Source organism: Sitophilus oryzae, unplaced genomic scaffold (assembly GCF_002938485.1).
Source record: "Sitophilus oryzae breed Bouriz unplaced genomic scaffold, Soryzae_2.0 scaffold_1637_pilon_pilon, whole genome shotgun sequence".
NCBI classification, from domain to species: domain Eukaryota; kingdom Metazoa; phylum Arthropoda; class Insecta; order Coleoptera; family Curculionidae; genus Sitophilus; species Sitophilus oryzae.
In genome coordinates this window covers 401,688-423,060 of record NW_022146322.1, presented here as the reverse complement: position 1 = coordinate 423,060, position 21,373 = coordinate 401,688, and the positions used below count along the sequence as shown (strand labels likewise).

At 32.9% G+C, this 21,373-nt stretch overlaps 1 protein-coding gene across 4 annotated transcripts in view; it reads left to right on the top strand.

The window, feature by feature from the left end:
- The window catches only part of LOC115880577 (protein CREBRF homolog), a 60,510-nt gene that overhangs the window by 26,378 nt on the left and 12,759 nt on the right, over nt 1-21,373 (top strand). For 3 of the 4 annotated variants that reach the window (XM_030897836.1, XM_030897833.1, XM_030897837.1), the window contains exons 7-10: nt 13,542-13,698; nt 16,582-16,721; nt 16,765-16,968; nt 19,603-19,851. In XM_030897836.1, the coding sequence (XP_030753696.1) occupies nt 13,542-13,698; nt 16,582-16,721; nt 16,765-16,968; nt 19,603-19,851 (750 nt within the window). The remainder of the gene's footprint in view (nt 1-13,541; nt 13,699-16,581; nt 16,722-16,764; nt 16,969-19,602; nt 19,852-21,373) is intronic. The other variant, XM_030897834.1, reaches the window with a different exon arrangement.

Here is a 21,373-nt window from a genome sequence, read left to right as displayed (position 1 = left end):
ATCGTTGCCGATGTGATGCAGTGTTTGGTAAAATACACTTTTTAGTATCAGGGTTTGTCTTAAATAAGTGTAAATATGTTCAGGGCTGGTAGATCTCGATAAGAGAAACACATTTTCGCTTTACCTTTTTTCAAATAAGGCCAAAATAATCGAACTCGGTTTGCCGAAAATGACTATTTTACTTTGAAAATTAAAAAAACATGATTTTTTGCTTAAATATTGAGAACCACTGGATCTTTTCTGGGTTTTCATTCTTGTAAATTTAATTTACTATCTATGCTTGTCTACTATCTAGGTCTACTAACATTATAAGCTGAATAGGCATCTAAAGCTAACGGGATTGACGGATGAAGTCATGTTCAGGTTCTGTCAATCTGAAGAAGAAACGACACATTTTATATTGGTTTGACAGCCTGGCAAATGTGCGGTTCTGGGTTCTCGGTAATAAGCAATGCTAGTCCATTGACAGAGAGCTACATGGAGGATTCAGTCTCCAAGTTGTTAGATTTTGTAAAAAGATAGCACAATGTAACTTAAGGACCAGAAGATGGAATATAACCTAGTGGATCTGTAAAGGTCGCAGTGCATCAGGCCGATAGCCACCTCGAAAAATCTATAATATCTATATGTCTCTTTACTATCTAAGTTATATCTAAGTACTACTATATCTACTATCTAAGTTATATAAGCCATACTATCAAGAAATTATGTTTTTTTAAATAAAAACTAAAACAATTTCCAAAAAAATCCAAATTTTGCAAAGAAAACTTTCGTGAAAAAACCCTTATAGACGTGTTTCTAGGGTCGAAATATACTACCCTTAAAATGTTTGCACTTAAGACTCATCCTGTATATTTTTTGTATAGTTAGATTTGACATTTTAGATTCTAAGAGGTGGCTTTGGGCCTGATCCACTGCGACCTTCTCAGATCTATTGTGGTCCTCTTCTGATCCTTAGATTACATTCTCCAGTCCTATCCTTTTCACAAAGTTTAGCAACTTGGAGACTGAACCTTCCATGTAATTCTTTGGCAATGGCCTATCATTGCCTATTACCGGGAACCGCACATTTGCCAGGCTGCCACACCGACATAAAATGTGTTCTGACGTTCTTCTTCAGATTGGCAGAACCTACACATAGCTTCGTCTGTCAATCCCATCAGCTTTAGATGCCTATTTAGCTTACAATGCCCTGTTAGTAGACCTACTTACTACAGCTTTGACTGTCTTTCTGTCCTTGCTTATCAAGTCTACCGTGAATTTTGGCGAACGTTCTACAATGAACCTTTTCGCCTGTCTGCCCTGGTGAGTTTATCCACCATTCTAGAGATTTGTTGGCCACCCATCGCTCCGTGGCCATTCTCATGACCGCCTTTGCAACGCCGCAGAAGGGTTCTGGGCCTATGAATGGCATTGATGAGCCTTGCTTGGCCCTTTCATCTGCCTTTTCGTTACACTTGTGACCCTCGTTCCCTGGCACCCAGGCCAACGTAACAGTGCTACGTTCGCCCAAAGTATTCAGAGCACGCACACAGTCCCCCACTAGTCTAGAATTGACCTCCGTGGAGCTGAGTGCCTTTAGCGCCGCTTGGCTGTCTGTGAAGATCGCCACAGAACGATTTGTTCTTTGTTGCCTTATTATTTCTTCTACACAATAGTGGATTGCCGTTATTTCTGCCTGGAAAATTGTGACATCCTTGGATAGGCTTACGTGGAAGGTCTCCCTTGTTTCGGCCCTACTATCTCAGCTTCTACGCCTTCTGACGTTTTTGAGCCGTCTGTATACCAGGTTGCCTCAGCTTGAATGGGTACACCTTTACTCCAGTCTTCCCTTCCTGGTATGGTTATATTTAATTTGTTGTTGAAGCTATACCTAGTAGCTGTTGCATCAATTGGTAATCCCAGTACTTTGTCGTTTGGCATTTTACTTTTACATTTTTATAAGAAAACTATGGCAAACTACCTGACTGGAAAACTGTTCTAAATTTAGTACTTGATAAACAAAGAAAAACAAAAATAACATACTAAAGTAATGTAACAAAAATGTATGAACATCATGTGATTTGACATTTTTAGTTCCAGCCGTTGAACGTTAAAACTACACGCACACTGGTGCGATCACGGCCGCGATCACGATCAGGGTAGCGATAACATGAGCGATCATTCTAGCGCACACCAACGCGTTCACGTTCACCGCCGCGCCGCCGCGCCGCCGCGCCGTTCCTATATGTAGTGCGCCATCCTGTAGGTATACATAGGTACAAATTAAAAATGTGAATTATGTATACCGAACAAAAAAACACTCTTATATATTTACCTACAATATTTAAACTTAAACAATAAAAATGTATACATATGTACTATCAAATCCAATTGCAACTCCAATTTTGTCTCAAACGTTTTATTTTTAATTCTATTATTTTTGTAACTTGGATCGGATAAATCATATAGAATTTTCTGTATTTTTACAGCATTTATTAGCTGCTCTGTTAACTCCTTTTCTAAATTGCAACAAGAAAAAACACACAAAATAAAGGAAAATTCCTATCAGTTGGGTCGCGATCACGCGATCTAACTCGACAAGTTGAATCTGATCGCCATTGCCGAATAGAACGCCGCCAGGCCGCTTTGTCTCCAAAACTCGATCGCGCCAATGTGAAATGGCTCATATGTATTCTTCAGCAACTTTTGGCCGCGGCTGCATGGAGATCGTGATCGCACCAGTGCGTGATCACAGTTAACACCTTGTAGCTACGAAACAAAGCAGAATCGGATCTATGTTGATATGAAAAATAAATCTTATTTTTACGCCAGGAATCTGCCCACGAGAAATAGCACATTTTTTGAAACACCCTATACATATATCATGATATTTTTCAAAAAAACATCTATTTGTTTTTGCATAATATACATTGTTTATTTCTCTATATAACTAATGCAGAACTAAATAAAAATAATGCCTCGTGCCTGATGAGTTTACTATGCAGTGTAAACAGTCTATTAATGAATCACGTTTCATCTAGTGTAATAGTGGTATTTAGTACTAATAAATCAACAATTTATTTTTAGGGAGGAGTTTAAATATATTTGTTTGAGTAGAATTGTGGATAAATGAACTTTTTGAAATCCTATTTTTACTTATGTATATTAGTGGAAACAAGTGATATTATATGCAAATTGCTAGATTTGTTTGAGTGGCTGGCGGAATCCAGATATTTTTTGATTTGATTTTTACCTTTATTTTGATTATCTAATGAAATTTATAAGTAATATCCCTACCTCTTTACTTTATCAAAACATAATATTTTTGAATTTTTATATATTTTATAAGTGGGTATACGTAGTTGTAGGAAAAATATAGACGTTCTTTCCTGATTTTGTTTTTAGAGTTTTGTTTTGAAAAATATTTGTGATGCATCATTGTGCAAAACATTTCGCGAAAACACAGCGTCATAGTAATCGTGTCGCGTGTTTGTGTTTACACACAAATTACAAGAAAAATACGTATTATTAAAATTAATAAAAATGATATAATTGTTTTTATCTAATACCAGTAATGTGGGGGGTAAAATAGAGTTATTTCACGGAAATAAAGGACTAGAGAAGTATTTCGTCTCTCATAAGAGCCATAAATGTAAGTTTTTAATATTTGAGAAGTAGCAGTTTTATTTATTAATAATATATAAAAAAAACTATTACTGCTTTTATGTATCGTTAATTGTACCGTATGATCGAAAGAATCGCGTCAAAGAGGACTGGGGAATGATAATTTTGGCGAAGTCAATCTCTAGACGTCATTTACTAAAAATTGGCATAAAACTTTTCAAACATTAACGCTAATTATAGGAAGGTTAAAACAAGATGGAACGTTTTCAAAAACACAAATCTATTTCCAAAAAATTATTTTTCTCGAATTTTAAACTCAACCATTTAAAAATCATATTCAATATAAAAATAAATTATAACCTTTATTGGCCAACCGGTAGTAAGTGTTATTAAAAAATAAAGAAGAGTAGGGGCCAAGTAAATGACGTCTAGGGCTTGACCTCGCTAAAATCATTATTGATTGTCGTAGCCGTTTATTTTTTCGATTGTATGGTATATTATATAAAACGGTCTTTTAACTCTTAAAATAAATATATTAGGTATTAAATATATATGCTAATAATTATATTTTTAAATTTTGACTGCTAATTATTACTCAAAGTATCGATAAATACAGGGTGTCCCAATGTTTCGTGGACATAGAACTACTACGTATAATAAAAATAAGATAATTGAACGCAATCTGCATGTATACAAAAGTGCTTTGTTTGTCTACCAGAAGACAAACAAAAAAAATACACAATTTATTTATTTATAAATATGTACAATTATTATAAACTATAAACATATTTTAAACAGTTAAAATTTATGAAGCTAATTGTCAAAGATCATTTGTCACACTGACATCATTTTACGTTTTGGCCAGCTAGTATCATAGAATTTAAAGCCTGTTGTGACAATAAATATTTTTTGTAGATGAGCTTCAGATTTTTTTTTATCAAAAACTAAGAGCCAAAAATGTGGTAAATTATAAAAGGACCTTTTTACACAAAAAAAGTCGTTTGTGAACTTGCAAAACATCTCTACTAGGGTTAGGTCTGCTATTAGGTTAAGGGTGAGGGTAGTTAGGTTAGGTTAGGTTAAATCCTGCTAGTAGAACCCTACTAATAGGACCCTATTCGTATTGACTAAGAGTGGGTCCCATGTGGGACACTCCACTACTCACAATTTATAATGTTTATGGTCAGTTTAAATTTTGCATTATAATGTCATTTAAAAATATGTCTTGTATTTGTCAATCTCCGTGATACATACATAATGTGAATTTAGATTATCTTATAATAGGTATTCACCTTTTTAACACCTCAGTGCTTAATTCAGGTGTCATAGAGATAATTAATTCTAATTTATAATTTAATCATGGTGTATTGTTTCTAGGAACTATTTATCATTTTATTTTTCAATGTAGTGTTAGTTATACATATAGGAGGAATAAAAAAAATCAATTGTACAGATTGTATAAATGTACAGGGTGTCCAATTTCATAATTTTTTAATTTAGATTTAATCAAATTTAATAAGACAAGAATAATTTATAATAGCACAAGAAAAATACCGTATGATCAAATAAACGGCGTCCAGTTGGCTTGGAAATGACGATCGTTGATATTCCTCATATATTTGACAGCTATATTTTGACAGACATATAAAATGACAGCTAGCTAAAATACTACTAGTGTAAAAATTAAAATATCAACTTAAAATACTAAATTGGTGGGCAGAAAATTAATAATATTCTATATTTGAATCCACCATAGAATATATTTGTATCCATAATCTATGTATTTTGGGTTAACCCATTGTATTACATTCTTTTATAGTTATTAAAATATTTATGAAGACAGTATAAGAATAATGCCAAATTTTGAAACTAAGAAAATTCATGATTTTTAATATGTTTTTGTAAGTTATGAAATAAAGTGTAGTAGGTCAATTTACTTTAGGACACCCTGTAAAAATTGTTGTTAAATATGTGTTATGTATCATAGATCATAGTAATTCTTTGTATATTTAACCTCAGTTCATTGTATATTTAACCAGCGCGACAATTCGAGAACATTATATAATCTATGATAAAAAGCAAGGATAATCAAACCTTGAAATTACATATTTTATGCGATTAGCGTATCATTTAAATATTTGTGGAATTTTAACAAGAGAAAATGTTAGAGATGGTCATTAGGAAGCATGTAAATTACTTTAATTAATATTTTGTTATTAGGGTAATATCTGATCTGCGGTATACCGGGTGTGCGTCTCAAAAGTGACTCACCCCTTTATCTTTTTTTATTTTTTCAGATAAAAAACGAGATTTGGTTTGTTAGTATATGACATAAATTAAGATTGATTGTCGTATTCAATTGTTTTCGGTCACTTCCTGTTTCACCGGAAATGACTACAACTTTTGATTTTTAGAAAAATTTTTATAGAAAATAACATTCTGAATAGAATATGTCAACTTTTGATTGTCGTGAGTGTTAAAAGTTTTAACATTAAACCATTTTTAATCAACCAATTTTTAGTCAAGGAGCTTTGGAAAATAGATTTAAACGTCTAGTGTTTTTTGTGTCTTTTCAAGACCGGTTAGAAGATACCCAAATTGTATTTATAATCATAACTAACGGGGTGACTTTGCTACCATATATTTTGTATTTTGAGTCAAATTGTCGTTTCATTTATGGATTCCGCGACGGGAAATCGACAGTTCAGGCTGTAGTCAAGATTGTGCAGGACATAGTCGAGGGCCTTGAGGCTGGTGAGCAGGTCGAACTAGTCTTGTGCGATTTATCTAAGGCCTTCGACTGTGTCTCGCATGATCTTCTCATTGAAAAATTGCGGCGTTATGGGATTAGAGGGGACTCTCTAAGGTTGATAGAGTCATATATGTCACTAAGACAACAATCTGTTTCTTTTGACAACGAGAATTCCAATTTTAAATTTATGACTAATGGCGTACCACAAGGTTCTATCCTTGGCCCTGTTCTATTGATTATATATATTATATATATATATATATATATATATATATATATATATATATATATATATATATATATATATATATATATATATATATATATATATATATATATATATATATATATATATATATATATATATATATATATATATATATATATATGAACGATCTTTTCAGTTTTCTATCTCCTGAAAAATGTATTTGCTATGCATATGATACTTCTCTGTTATGCCGCCACAAAAATATTAAAGAACTAGAAGAAAATATAAGCACATTGTCCTAAAAGCTGAAAAATGGTTCTCCGGTAACTACCTGAGTCTGATTTCAGATAAAACCCAAAAAATTATATTTTCCACTACACATAATATTTCTGGTAAGAAAAGTGCTAGAGTTTTAGGAATAACACTTGACGGCCAACTTAGTTGGTCCCCTCCATATACATATCAATATACATATCATTAGTTAAAATAGAAAATAAATTTCTTGCAGTATAGGTATATAATAAAATTATATAAGGATTCTTGCCACTTAACTGCTGATATAGAAATTTAATTCTACGCTGTGTTTGTCATAATGTGGATCAACCTGCTCTCACTACCGGTTTCGGAGCCCTTAACGTTTCGGACTTAAGCTGAACATCGATAAAACTAAAATCATGTGCACTCCCCCGGAAGATCACAACAATGCTATAAAAATCGGAGAACTATTGGAATATGTAGCGGAATTCAATTACCTCGGCAGTTTAATTTCGGAAAAGGCCACTATCGACCCTGAAATTCAACACAGGATTAGCAGCGCCTCGAGGGCATTCTGGAAATTAAAGGACAGGGTTTTTTACAATCATGACTTGAGCACAAAAACGAAACTTGCAGTGTACCGCACAATCATAATTTCCACCATGTTGTATGGAAGCGAAACCTGGGTGCCGCATGCCGTACCGTCGTCACATGAACGCTTTAAACAAGTTGCAACAGAGACATCTCAAACGTATCGGTCCTTGAAAAAGCTAACTGCGAGAGTATTGAAGTCATGATTACAAAGTCCCGCTTAAGATGGGCTGGTCACGTATGCAGAATGCAAGAAAACCGCATACCTAAATCTCCGCTTTACGGTGAGCTTGTAGACGGTAAAAGGAGGCCGGGTGGACAACTCAAAAGGTACAAGAATATTTTCCACGAAAACTTAAAGGGTATTAACAAGCAGAATGAGTAGGAAGAAGCAGTTCACAATAGAACTCAATGGAGAAGAATTGTAAAGTCAGTTAACAGCGACAACCAAAAACTAAAGAGGCAACAAAGCATGAGATTTTTGAATGTCTGGAGTGCGGTAGACAGATAACATCACGTATCGGGCTTCAGTCACAGAAAAGCTCATGAAAGAAAACGCCTTGCGTGACCATCTTTTGATGCGTGTCAAATACTCGTCAGCGAGCAATGGCAGTATATAGTATAGTATTTAAAAATAAAAATCAAAAGATGTATTCATTTCGGGTGAAACAGAAAGTAAACGAAACTAATTGAATACGTCAATCAACCCTCATTTATGTCCTATACTAACATACCAAAGCCAAAGCTGTAGTGGGACTACTAACAGGGCATTGTAAGCTGAATAGGTATCTAAAGCTAATGGGGTTAACCGACGAAGCCATGTTTAGGTTCTGCCAATCTGAAGAAGAAACGACAGAACACATTCGCATGCGTTTGCAATATTTATTAAAATTTCCTCTGATTTTGCGGTAATTACCGTGGCAATATCATGTGCAAAACCTATCAGTGTTACACCATCAGGCAGGTTTGTCCTTAGGAGACCGTCATAAAATATATTCCTTAGAACTGGACCAAGGACAGGGAGCCACATGGACTGGCTGCAGTGGATCAGGCCGATAGGCACCTCTAGAAAATCTAATCTAAAATTTAACATACTAAATCTCGTTTTGAAGTGAAACTTCTTTACGCGCGCTGGGAGTAAAAATTCAAGGCCGTGACACGACACGCGACACAACAAGCATGAGGAAACGGGGTAAAGACAAAGATCATCTGATTTAAACGAAATTCGTTGATAGATTAGTCAAATTGACCGGAGACGACACGTGTCACTGTGACGTAAGTTAGTTTTGACGTAAGAAACGTCAAAAGTTGATGTCGTTCGATCGCGACCAAATTTGGTGGTTTATGTGAGCGGCGCACAGTGATGCCGAAAACGCGAAAAGTGGCAAAAAATAATTTCTCAACTTACTGCTACATTTTTTAAAATTATTTTTGTTAAATGTGGTTTTCTAAGTATATAAGTGATGTTTGGAATTCAGAAAATTGAATTATGTATACAGTGTGTACTTAAATTGGCTGTAAAAAATAAAAAATGGGTTGTAAAAAATTTAATTATATTATTTTGTCTTCAATAGCATATTAATTTAATACTCTATTCTTTGTAAAGTTTAAAAATATTAAAAAAAAGTTTGTGTAAACACATTAATAAATATACAGGGTTTTATTTTCAGCCCCTTACAATAGAATTAGCATTTCGTTTTTACTGTAATTAATCCTTTTTTCAGAACTAGTTACCAATAAGTATTACAAGTATTATAAGTAGGTATTAAATTCAAGATATTGACATTCATTTCCATGAGAAAAAAAAGAAAGTAAATACATCTGTATATTTTATATATTGAAGTGAAACTTCTTTACGCGCGCTGGGAGTAAAAATTCAAGGCCGTGACACGACACGCGACACAACAAACATGAGGAAACGGGGTAAAGACAAAGATCATCTGATTTAAACGAAATTCGTTGATAGATTAGTCAATAGATTAGTCAAATTGACCGGAGACGACACGTGTCACTGTGACGTAAGTTAGTTTTGACGTAAGAAACGTCAAAAGTTGATGTCGTTCGATCGCGACGAAATTTGGTGGTTAGGCTATGTGAGCGGCGCACAGTGATGCCGAAAACGCGAAAAGTGGCAAAAAATAATTTCTCAACTTACTGCTACATTTTTTAAAATTATTTTTGTTAAATGTGGTTTTCTAAGTATATAAGTGATGTTTGGAATTCAGAAAATTGAATTATGTATACAGTGTGTACTTAAATTGGCTGTAAAAAATAAAAAATGGGTTGTAAAAATTTAATTATATTATTTTGTCTTCAATAGCATATTAATTTAATACTCTATTCTTTGTAAAGTTTAAAAATATTAAAAAAGTTGTGTAAACACATTAATAAATATACAGGGTTTTATTTTCAGCCCCTTACAATAGAATTAGCATTTCGTTTTTACTGTAATTAATCCTTTTTTCAGAACTAGTTACCAATAAGTATTACAAGTATTATAAGTAGGTATTAAATTCAAGATATTGACATTCATTTCCATGAGAAAAAAAGAAAGTAAATACATCTGTATATTTTATGTAGTTAGATATTAATGAAAATAACACCCTTGATTAAGGGTAACACCAAAACATCTAAAAGACTGAGCGCTCTTTTCGCATTAGATGTAAGCAGTTGTTCAGTACAACCATTTAATTTTAGTTATATTTTTAAATGTTCTATAATTTAGAAATATCTGTAATTACCTGTGGTAAAAATATTATACTTAGATGATAATTAGAACTTAGTTACAAGAATTTAATACGCAAGAAAAAGAAACTAAAAATTATCCTAAAGCTTCTAGAAAATATGGATAATATATTTAAGATGGATTTAGCAAATGGATAAAAAAATAGAATAATTTAATCTATAATAAGTTTTGGAGCCTCAGGATGCTGTTCTATTTTACTTGACAGGAGAAGTCTTGGTGATCTCTTACTATATCCGAGAAAATTAGTATCTAGGAGGTGCATAACATTCTTGATAAAAGTTGTTGAATGAATATTGCCGCATGATAGACACATTGACACGTCTTTTTAGTTTATATTAACAATAATTATTCAAAATTAATGAGATTTCTAATAATATTAAATTTAATGTCATATAAGCACAAAACGAATAAAAATTTAGGCTTAACAGAGAAAAGCTAGTTAAAATTACACAATAAAAAGTATTTTTAAATTTGAATACTTTGTATATCGAAAATTAAATTGAATAAGAGAAAATATATTACAGTTTTCTTTCTAAAACTAATTAAAAATAACCAACAACAATATTTTACAGCACCTAAGAAACACCCAGTAATATACTGTCATACGCAATTTATTTTGGGAAACTAAACCATGGTTTTCGGGAGAGTTAGGCAACCTACTAAAGGGTATTTGTGGGCTAATGTTGGTCATGAAACTTCGTAGTTATGAAGAAAAAAGGCTAATAATTGTAACCTACATCATATTTTTTTGGAGCAATTTGGAGCATTTTGTATTAGCTTACATAAAATGTGATTTTAGATTAAGCAGTTCTTAATTACATCAAGGTCTTTATTGATTTTTTTTTATAGTACCAGGGAAGTTAAAACTAGAATTACCATGAGGAAAAACAGTTGAAAACATTGTACTTTCTCAGAGTACCATCAGTTTATAACTAATTTATCACCAACGTTAAAACCAAACCAAACCAAACCAAACGTTAAACGCACTAATTTTATTTAATCAAAATATTTTAGCTTCAGCTAATAATTTTATAAGCTGGAACATTTCTTATCAGGGATTAATAATGGACCCGTTTTCATTCAAAAATCTTCACGATTCTGAAAATATGGTCTATTAGGAACTATACGAGTGAAATTATAATTTAAAAAAAATACTTTTGATATTTTGATTTTCTGCCGCTTTTGGGAACTTCTGCATCACTGTGCGGCGGTGCAGATGGTCCTACCCTGCAAAGTTGGATACGAAAGTGAAAATCATATACGTATAATTTACAAATTATTAATTTGTAAATAATACGTATATGGTGAAAATGCCAAGAGTTAGCTTATGGCACATAATTCTAGTCAGCATGCCTTTTTCTATCAAATAAAGTAAAAAAATACCGACGGTACCAATTAAAAATCAAAAGTTGTAGTTATTTCCGGTGAAACAGGAAGTAAACGAAACTAATTGAGTACGTCAATCAATCCTCGTTTATGTCATATACTAACATACCAAATCTCTAAAAGTTATAAGGGTGAGACCCTTTTGAAAAAAACCTCTCCTATAATAAGATATATAATAACATATTAAGAGATATAGAAAATACACAAGGAAGAAAAAAGAAATAACAAATAAAACAGCACACAAGCATTTACCTTTGAAGGAATATTATACAAGTTTACAAGTTTGATCAGATTTCGAAGGAAAACCTTGAACTTCTCTGAAGTCGACATGTCATTTTACGATGCCAAATAAATTGTACAAAATATTTCGTTTTATTAGAGGTGATACAAAAAGTTGATTAACATTAAGAAATGTTTGTTAATTGTTTAAATCCTTTAAGTAAATTATACCCAAAAATAATTTTTTAATCATAATTATTCATTCGTAAATTGTGTTTAGGTGGATAGGTCATTTTTGTTTATAAATACAGATATTTCTTCTAACCTATGACAAATATTCATCGAGGAGCACCATGTTTCAGTTAAATTTATAAAAATAATCGCAGACATTTTCAACAGTCTATTTAGTAAGTTTCCATCAAAATTTGATATGAATGACTTAATTTGAGGTCGACATTACGCAAGGTTTTAAATGAATTTCCAACTAAAATGTATATTTCAGATGACAATTCTCTAATTAATTTTGATTGATTTATATTAATAATTTAAACTTTAATGTTATCTTAATCTTATATAAAGTATATAGAGTGTAGATAAGCTTTGAAATTAAAACTATGAAATTTGATTTGTTCATCAAATGTTTCTATGTCTTATCTCAATTATATTTTTTTTTCAAAACGGTTTCCACCAATTTTTGTGTGTTACACATATACATTGCAGGCTTTATTTATTTACATATGTTCTGAACCTCTGTCATCAGTCATAACGAACTACCGACTTCTAAATTATTAATAATCTAATAATTATTGTTGAATCACTGTAATAATAAAATATTGTTATTTCGTTCGAATAAAATATTATGTAATTATTTAAGTTTTTAAAATAAAATTGTTTGGATATTTATAGAAATAAAATTGATAAAATGGCCCTGAAAAAAACAATATATCTGATTAATAAATCTAAATATATCCTGCACTTTGGAGGACAGAGATTGAGAATGAAAATTAATATTATGCAATAACATAACTTTAATAATAGAAAGAGAAAAAAAAACAAAAAGAGAATCAAAGTTTGTATGCTTTTTACAAATATATTTAGAACTGTATTATAGAGCTAATGAGAAGATTTTTTTGAATCTATTTTAAATATTAATAAAACATTTCTCTATACCACTACTTTTTGGTAAATTAATTGTAGTAGTATTTTTAAGAACAGTTAAAATATAAGATATTCATTTATTTAAAGTGTATTTCATTTTATTTAATATCAATTGAATGGGGCTTTGTTTTTGCCCCTGCCAACTTATTTTCACTTAAGTAGATATTTATATTGCTTAGGCTACTATTACACTATCAAATTTCTTTGTTAAAGATTTTATTTAAAAGATATTTTATGAAGAATTTGACAGTGTAATATGTGTGATTTTATAAAATATTGTTAACACTAAAATTTTTCGTTGGCTATTTGCCTGATCTTTTCTGATGTTTCTTTTACATATGAAATAGATGATCTCGATACAACTGTTCACACTTGATAACGGTCAGTGATACATCTGACCGAAAGTTGAGAAAATGTTCAAAATTAAAGACAATTTTGGTTCTACTAGATATTTTATTTCATAATTCGTCATTGTCTAAGACTTTCAAGCAAAGCTAAGGACGTTTTGTATTGTATTGTCGAACTTCTTTGTCCTTAAATAATAACTGCAGAAAAACATGAATTTTACACTTTATTATTATTGTCAATATTGAAAGTCGTTTATATATTTTCTGATTTAGGTCAATCCGTCCCTGGTCGAAGTACGCCTCAGCATTCACCCAACATTAAAATACCACGATCATCTAATGCTTCAAGACTGTCATCGTCGGCTCCACATCTTGGATTTGAGCAAATATGGCAAAGGAGAGAACCTAGAAAGCATTTGTTGTCCACAAGGTAAGTACAGTGCGTCCCATTTTCGTGTGTTTTCTGGGGTTTGGTTTGGTTTGGTTTTATTTGTAGTGACCAACCTGCACAATATCAGACCTTGTTTTCTTTGTATCATGGTGGCGTAACTTTTTTGTAGAAGGGGAAATCTTGCATAGACGTCTATCAGTGGTGGTGGTTGTGGACAGTGTGAGATTCCTACTCACATCCTCCATGCGGATTGCCGCATAAAGCAATTGGGAGTACACTATATACCTGCTAGAACTTTCCTTTTAGCTGCTCGGGGTCACCCCACGTTTGGCATGAGGTTACTAAGCGCTGAAACGGTATTTTTCAGCATTCGCTATTGTTCTGGTTATGTGCTCTCCAAAGGTAATCTTGCCGTCAAATCACACGCCAAGGTTAAATAATAAATAGCGGTGGCTTAACTACATTTTCGCTGGAAGATGTCATTCTTGAAATATGACTCAAACTTATGATTATTTTTTAAATGGAACACCCTGTATGTTCTTTTTTTTATTTGTCTTTTGTGAGATTTTGATTTGCCTTTTTGTGTTTTGTTATTGTCTTAAATATAGTGTACTTATTTTCATAAATAAGGTAAAAGAATTAATTATTTAACTTTTTAAAAGAGACGGCCGGTTTAAAATAGGTAATCAAAACAATCGAAAATAATTTATTCAACATCAAATTTTGATTATTGGCTATTCCACGCTAGTTTCTGTTATCTAAAAGCTGCACAAACTTATTTTCAGTGCAGTTTATTAAGATAACACGATGGAAAGCAATATTATCTGTTAAATTAAATTAAATAAAATGACAATACCCTTTTAAACTAGGTTTATTTATGTTAAAAAGTTAAAAAATACATTTTTTACTTTGTTTATCAAAGTAAATATAGAATACTAGCGTGTAAACCCGCGACTTCGTTCGCGTCGAATTAATCATTTGTAATGGTGATGATAAAGCAAAGCAAGAATTTCCATTAACATACAAACTGGATAAAATTTTCTCACATTTATGTCAGCATGAGAAAAAAACAATATGGCGATATTATTATATAACTTGGTAATATTTGAGGGGTAGTTTCATCTCGTTGGAATTTGACTTTCGAAAAATCCGTTTGCCAAAAATAGGCTTTTTACGTCAAGCAGTTTAAGCAGAATCGTGGTTAATCAATTACCCAACTTTTTGGAACACCATGTATGATTTTTTAAAAAATTTCAAAATATGTAAAAAACAAAATAAACCAAACCGTTTTTTAAATAACAAATATTGTAATATTTGAGGGGCGTTTTCACCCTCTTGGAATTTGAGATTCAAGAAACCCCTCCTTATCGAACCCCTACACCCCACAGTCAATCCGTTTGCCAAAAATCAGCTTAAACGTCAAGCAGTTTAAGCAGAATAATTATTGTGATTAGTCAGTGGTCATATTTTATAAAACACCCTGTATAAATTTTTAAAAAATCTTAAAATATGTAAAATAATAAAATAAAATATGAGCATTTAAGAATTTTTCCGAAAAACTCACCTGTTTTTTAAATAAACAATATTCTAATATTTGAGGGGTGGTTTCACCCCTTTAGAATTCGAGTTTCGATAAATCCCTTCTTATCGAACCTCTACACCCTAAAGTCAATCCGTTTTCCAAAAATCAGCTTTTTACGTGAAGCGCTTTAAGCAGGATCGTGATTAACCAATGACCAGATTTTTCGAAACACCCTGTATACATTTTAAAGAAATCTTAAAATATGTAAAAAAACAAAATAAAATATACGTGTAAGCGTTTTTTCGGAAACTTGACCGTTTTTTAAATAAAAAATATTGTAATGTTTGAGGGGTGGTTTCACCCCCTTGGAACTCTAATTTCGAAAAATCCCTTATCGAATCTCTACACCCTAGAATCAACCTGTATGCCAAAAATTGAGCTTCTTACGTTGATTGGTTTGAGCAGGATCGTGATTAATCAGTATATCAGTCACTTAAGGATTTTATATATTAGTATAGATATTATATTTTTAGAAAGCTCATGACAAGGCAAATAAAATCAAAAATAATATAGAGGGTGTCTATTAAAAAAAATAAGTTTAGGTCATATTTCGGAAATGACAGCTCCCAGCGAAAAACTAGTTTCGCCACTGGTTTCTAAGTAAAGTATTCTACGGGATTCGATATTTTATAGGCTTGGTGCATTTCAGTTGATTCCGATAAATTCCGATCGCAGCGCTTCAGCGGCAAAAATCAGAAATTATCAGTACCTATATCACGCGGCCGTCATGTTGATCGCATTAAAATAATATTGAAATCGTGGTTTTGTCATAATATTTAAGTATTTTAGTTTTTTGCTAGTGCAGTTATCAATACTATAAATCACTCAGGTACGAAGTTTGTTTGATGTAACGCTGTTTCGTGTAGTAAAAAATAAGTGAAAAAGAATTCGAACTACGGGTCGTGATGTGTTGTGACAATTTCAAATTGCCGAAAAAATGTTAACGCGTAAAGGAGAGCATAATTAAGGCGTCGTTGCATACAATAACATTCAATAATTCAACTCTTCCGAAACAACATTTTATAGTTTCATAGTTTCTCACACCGATTTGATCAAAATCAAAAATAAATTCAAGCAATTTGACGAAACGAGTGAGAGAATGCATCAAGCCTATTAGATAACCAAGATACGAAGGAGTTGAAAATGATACATTTTCAATTTCACCCTGTATTTCAGAAACTAAGGAGGCTAAACCCCATAAAACACGAAAATGTACTCTTTTTACGTACTTCCGAAACGTACTCTTTCTATAGAAGAAATTCGGCACTCAAAAGCAGACCTTACCGTTCCTGTATATTATCTAGTAAGTTAACTCTTACAAAAAACTCTTGTTCTTTCAGTTCGCTGGCCGAATGTGGATCAACTTCTTCTCTCTCTACAGGAGGCATTATGAGTCCTGATCCGCCAGATTTTTCCCACGACGAATACGATAGCGAGGACGACAGCGACGGAAACTACGGAGACTATTCATCCAATAACAGTAAATATTTTTAGGCGAATTAAATTCTTCCAACTCTCTACAGTTTTCCTTCTAGATTCCGAAGACGAGGAACAAACTAAATCTAACAAAAAAGAACGCTTTTTCTGGCAGTACAACATCCAATCCAAAGGACCTAAAGGACAAAGACTGGTTATGAAATCAAAAATGGAGAACCCGCACGTTCTGAATGAACCCACAGATCCTGTTTTTAGTCCAGAATGCTCAGTAAAAGGGATCAAACACAGTGGTAAGTACATTTAAATAAAATACAGTTTGCACAACATCTGTTGAATGCTGGATAAAATTTTGAACTCAAAAGTTCGGAGTTCTAACATTATAAAAAGATGTTTTGAATCTATAAAAAATAGTCATGTAAATAACATTAGTTATCAATATTTAAGATAGTAAACTGGTTGCAATAGAAAAGAAAATGACATACATCTGTCAAGTATCCTTTCATTGGACGATTTAAATTTCAACGGTATTTTAATAGATTATTCTGTTTTGCTTCAGTAAATCTTCAAAAAATATAAAAAAAAATAAAAAATACCGTTTCTATAATATCGAGGGGGAATACATATGACGTATTTTTTGAACCACCCCGCCCAATCCCTTAGGCGGCACCCCTACTCACTTGAAAATCTTAAATGGCAACACCCCACTTGTGGCGCCTTTTTGGAAAGCCCATGAAAAATGCTAAACGATGATCATAAAGTTTTTAGGGTAAAATTGAAAAACTACCCCTTACACGAAAAATTAGGTGGACATTAACGAAAAAAGTGATTTTTTCAGCATAAGTTACAAATTGGGACCCAGCTGAATGAGGCAAATGAGGTATTTTTCAAACCATCCCGACCCACCCCTAGGTTGTGCCATCCTATCAATGCCATTTTGAAACCATTGCCATTTTGAAGCTAAAAATAAAAAATGTAGATAATAAAAAAGGCAACACAAAGATGTTTTACTAATCGATCAGCTTAATTTTGCGATAACGCAAATTCTTCCTTATCATCTATTTTTTTACTTTCAACAAACAGGAATCTTAAAACGGCATATCTTTGCGTTTTTTGCACTGTCTTCTATCGAGTTTCAATCGTTTGCAAATTTGGTGGTATTTTAAACCTTTATTTAATTCGCTTATTTGAAAGACAAATGGTTTATAATGTGGAAGAAAGCATTCAAATAGTTTTTCTGTATGGTGTTGAAGGTATGTGCTATTTGAGAACGGCCCGTGCTTTCAATGACAGAAATGTTAGAGATTTGATTCTAAAGTTTCAAGAAACTGGATCGGTGAAAAATAAAAAAAATGGACAGTGCCCAGGGTACTGAATGAAGAAATGCAGATGATGGAAGTTATTGGTCAGGTATCGGTCAATCCAGGAGCATCAACACACCAGTTGGCATCAATCACAGGTATACCTCGAACATCTGTCAGAAGAGTATTGAAAATGTACAAATTCCATCCCTACAAAATGAAGATTCTGCAGGAACTTGGCGACGACGATCCAGATAGAAGGATTCAGTTCTGTGAACTAATGACGGAGGAAATTCCAAGGGAACCTTCACTCACTAAAAATATGTATTTTAGTGACGAGTGCTCCTTTTTTTTAAACGGAAATGTGAATAAGCAGAACTGCAGATACTGGAGCGATGAGAATCCGCATATTGTTGTTGAAGGACACACCCAACATCCCCAAAAGCTCAATGTTTGGTGCGGAATACTAGGCGATAAAATTATAGGACCATTTTTCATCGACGGAAATTTGACTGGTGATGCTAATGTGGAAATGCTGAACATTTTGATAGAGCCAGCCATTGTAAATGAGATTTGGAAGGAATTTTAACTCTTAATGAAGACCTCATACAGTTTCAGCAAGATGGAGCCCGTCCGCATTATTCTATTGTCAAGGCGGTGATTGGCAGAAGGGGTCCAATCGAGTGGCCGCCAGGATCACCTGATCTCACCCCTTTAGACTTTTTCTTGTGAGGTTACACTAAATCCATAGTCTACAAGATAAAACCAGGTTCGTTGCTAGAATTGCGACAGAGGATAACCGAAGCATGTCGAAATATTCCGAGAGAGACTTTCCAAAAAGTGAGAGAAGAATTTGAAAATCGTTTGTATTTTTGTGTGGAGCAAAACGGCTGTCATTTTGAGCAATTGTTAAAATAAATTATCATTTTAAATTTATTTCAAATTGTCACACCTACATTTCTTATTACTTTTCAATTTTTTTTTAATTATCAGTAATTAAGTTGAAGTCTGTTGACCATCGTTTAGCAATTTCAATTAGCTTTCCAAAGAAGTGTCACAAGTAGGGTATCGCTATCTTGAGATTAGAAGTGAGGGGGTGACACCTAGGGGTGGGTCGGGGTGGTTCGAAAAATAACTCATTTTCCTCATTTAGCTGGGTCCCAATTTCTAACTTATGCTGAAAAAATCACTTTTTTCATTAATGTCCACCTAATTTTTCGTGTAAGGCATAGTTTTTCAATTTCACCCTAAAAACTTTATGATTATCGTTTAGCATTTTTATGGGCTTTCCAAAAAGGCGCCACAAGTGGGGCGTTGTCATTTAAGATTTTCAAGTGAGTAGGGGTCCGCCTAAGGGATTGGGCGGGGTGGTTCAAAAAATACGTCATATGTATTCCCCTTCGATATTATAGAAACGGTATTTTTTATTTTTTTTATATCTTTTGGTTAAAAATTATAGCCATTGTAAGTTTTCAGTGGCCCACCCTGTATAAATTATAAACTAAAATCAAATGCATTGGCGATTGGCAGTGGCGAATTCACTGCATTCTTAAATATAATGTTTTTTGATTATCGTACATAAAACCATTCTATCCTAACCTAACCTAACCATTCTTTTTTAAATAGGTAAAGCGCGTAAGGGAGACGGCAACGACCTCACACCAAACCCACGGAAACTGTTTACTATAGGCAAAGAGCTGGACAGGCTTGGACGCATAATTAACGACATGACACCGGTGAGCGAGCTACCTTTCAACGTCAGGCCTACCTCGAGAAAGGAGAAAAACAAACTGGCATCGAGAGCGTGTCGCTTGAAGAAAAAGGCCCAGCACGAAGCAAACAAGATCAAGTTGAGCGGATTAGAGAATGAGCACAGTAAGTTTACTACAAACATTGCATTTCATTTAGCATTAGAATATCTTTAGAAAAGATAGCATAAATGGGGGGTGTTAGACTGATGCAGTTAAGGTTGAAAAACTTTAGTGTTACAAAAGAAAGCACTCCAATTACACTAAAATCCTTTTATATTCCACACTCGACGCACGTTTTGCTAACCATGTTAGTATCATTAAGTTAATTCATATTAGTACATTAAAACTGGATGTTTTCATCATATGTATCAGCATCTGCAACTAGTGTATAGGAACGTCCTATTCGTGACGAGAGAATGATCCTGAACACACATGAACGTTGAAGATGACTGTGAAAAAACGACAAGGTTCCTTCTAAATATTTATTTTTACAAAATTAGAAGTTTCTCATTAGTATTTATAATACACCATATTATACATACCCTATAAAGCGAGTCTTGGGTCTGCGTTTATACGTCTAGGTTTGCAGTAAATCGGAAAAAGAAAAACGCGAAGTATCTATTAGGGTGCGTCCAGAGCTGACGAGACGAGAGCGAGATAAGCGCGAGACATTCCAAATTCGCTAAATGTGGACGGGTCACGCGATAGCCTCGAGAGACAACCCATGGATAGAAATTTTGCGTCACTGATAATTTTTACCGTACCGAAATCTAACATTTCTTTAATCAATTGAATTATTACAAAATCTATTAATTTTAGATAATATCATATGCAAAAATTTACTGAATTGTACGTAGAATCTCATAATAAAATAAAAAATATGATATTTCCATTAAAAAATATATTATGTTATATCCGCAACACTTTTTGGAGAAATTGCTCTACAGTAATTTTAAAATGTGCTTCTATCTAACTTTTCTATTTAACATTTTACTCTAAAAAAAATGTATTTTGTAAAAGACGTCGTGTCTCGAAACAAATGACGAGTCAAAGGGGAAAACAACCAAAAGGGAAAAATCAATTCAAATCAACAAATTATCTCGTCACAGGCTTGCCTCAAAAAATGTATAGATGTCTCGCTCTCGTCTCGTCAGGTCTGGATGCACCTTTACATATCCACTTAATCCGACGCTAGATTTCATACGTTTGGGAAAATACTTGCTTTTCTTTCTTTATTCCGTATATCTTGTTGTGCTGAACGTATTGACTGTACTCTTCGTATACACGAAAATGGACACCAAGATCAGAAATGCTCAACTGATATAGACATTTAGCAAGCGACAACGTGATAACACCGGGATATACGATCCGTTTTTTGTTGCTTAAATTATTAGTTTAGGATTCCCTAGTATAATTTTTGCCGTTTTTAATTTGTAAATAACACTTTGTAGTGTTGGTAGTTACTCTTCAATATAAATATGCCAAGAAAGAAGATCTCATGTTCTGAATACCTATTTCGTTTTTTTTATTTTTGTTCTAAATGTTCTCAAAATTCTTTTTTCGACATTTTTTTAATTAAATTTTTAGCTTTATGTTTCATTGGAGTTTTTTCAGTTTAAGTAAGGTTATTCCACTTTTGATTATCT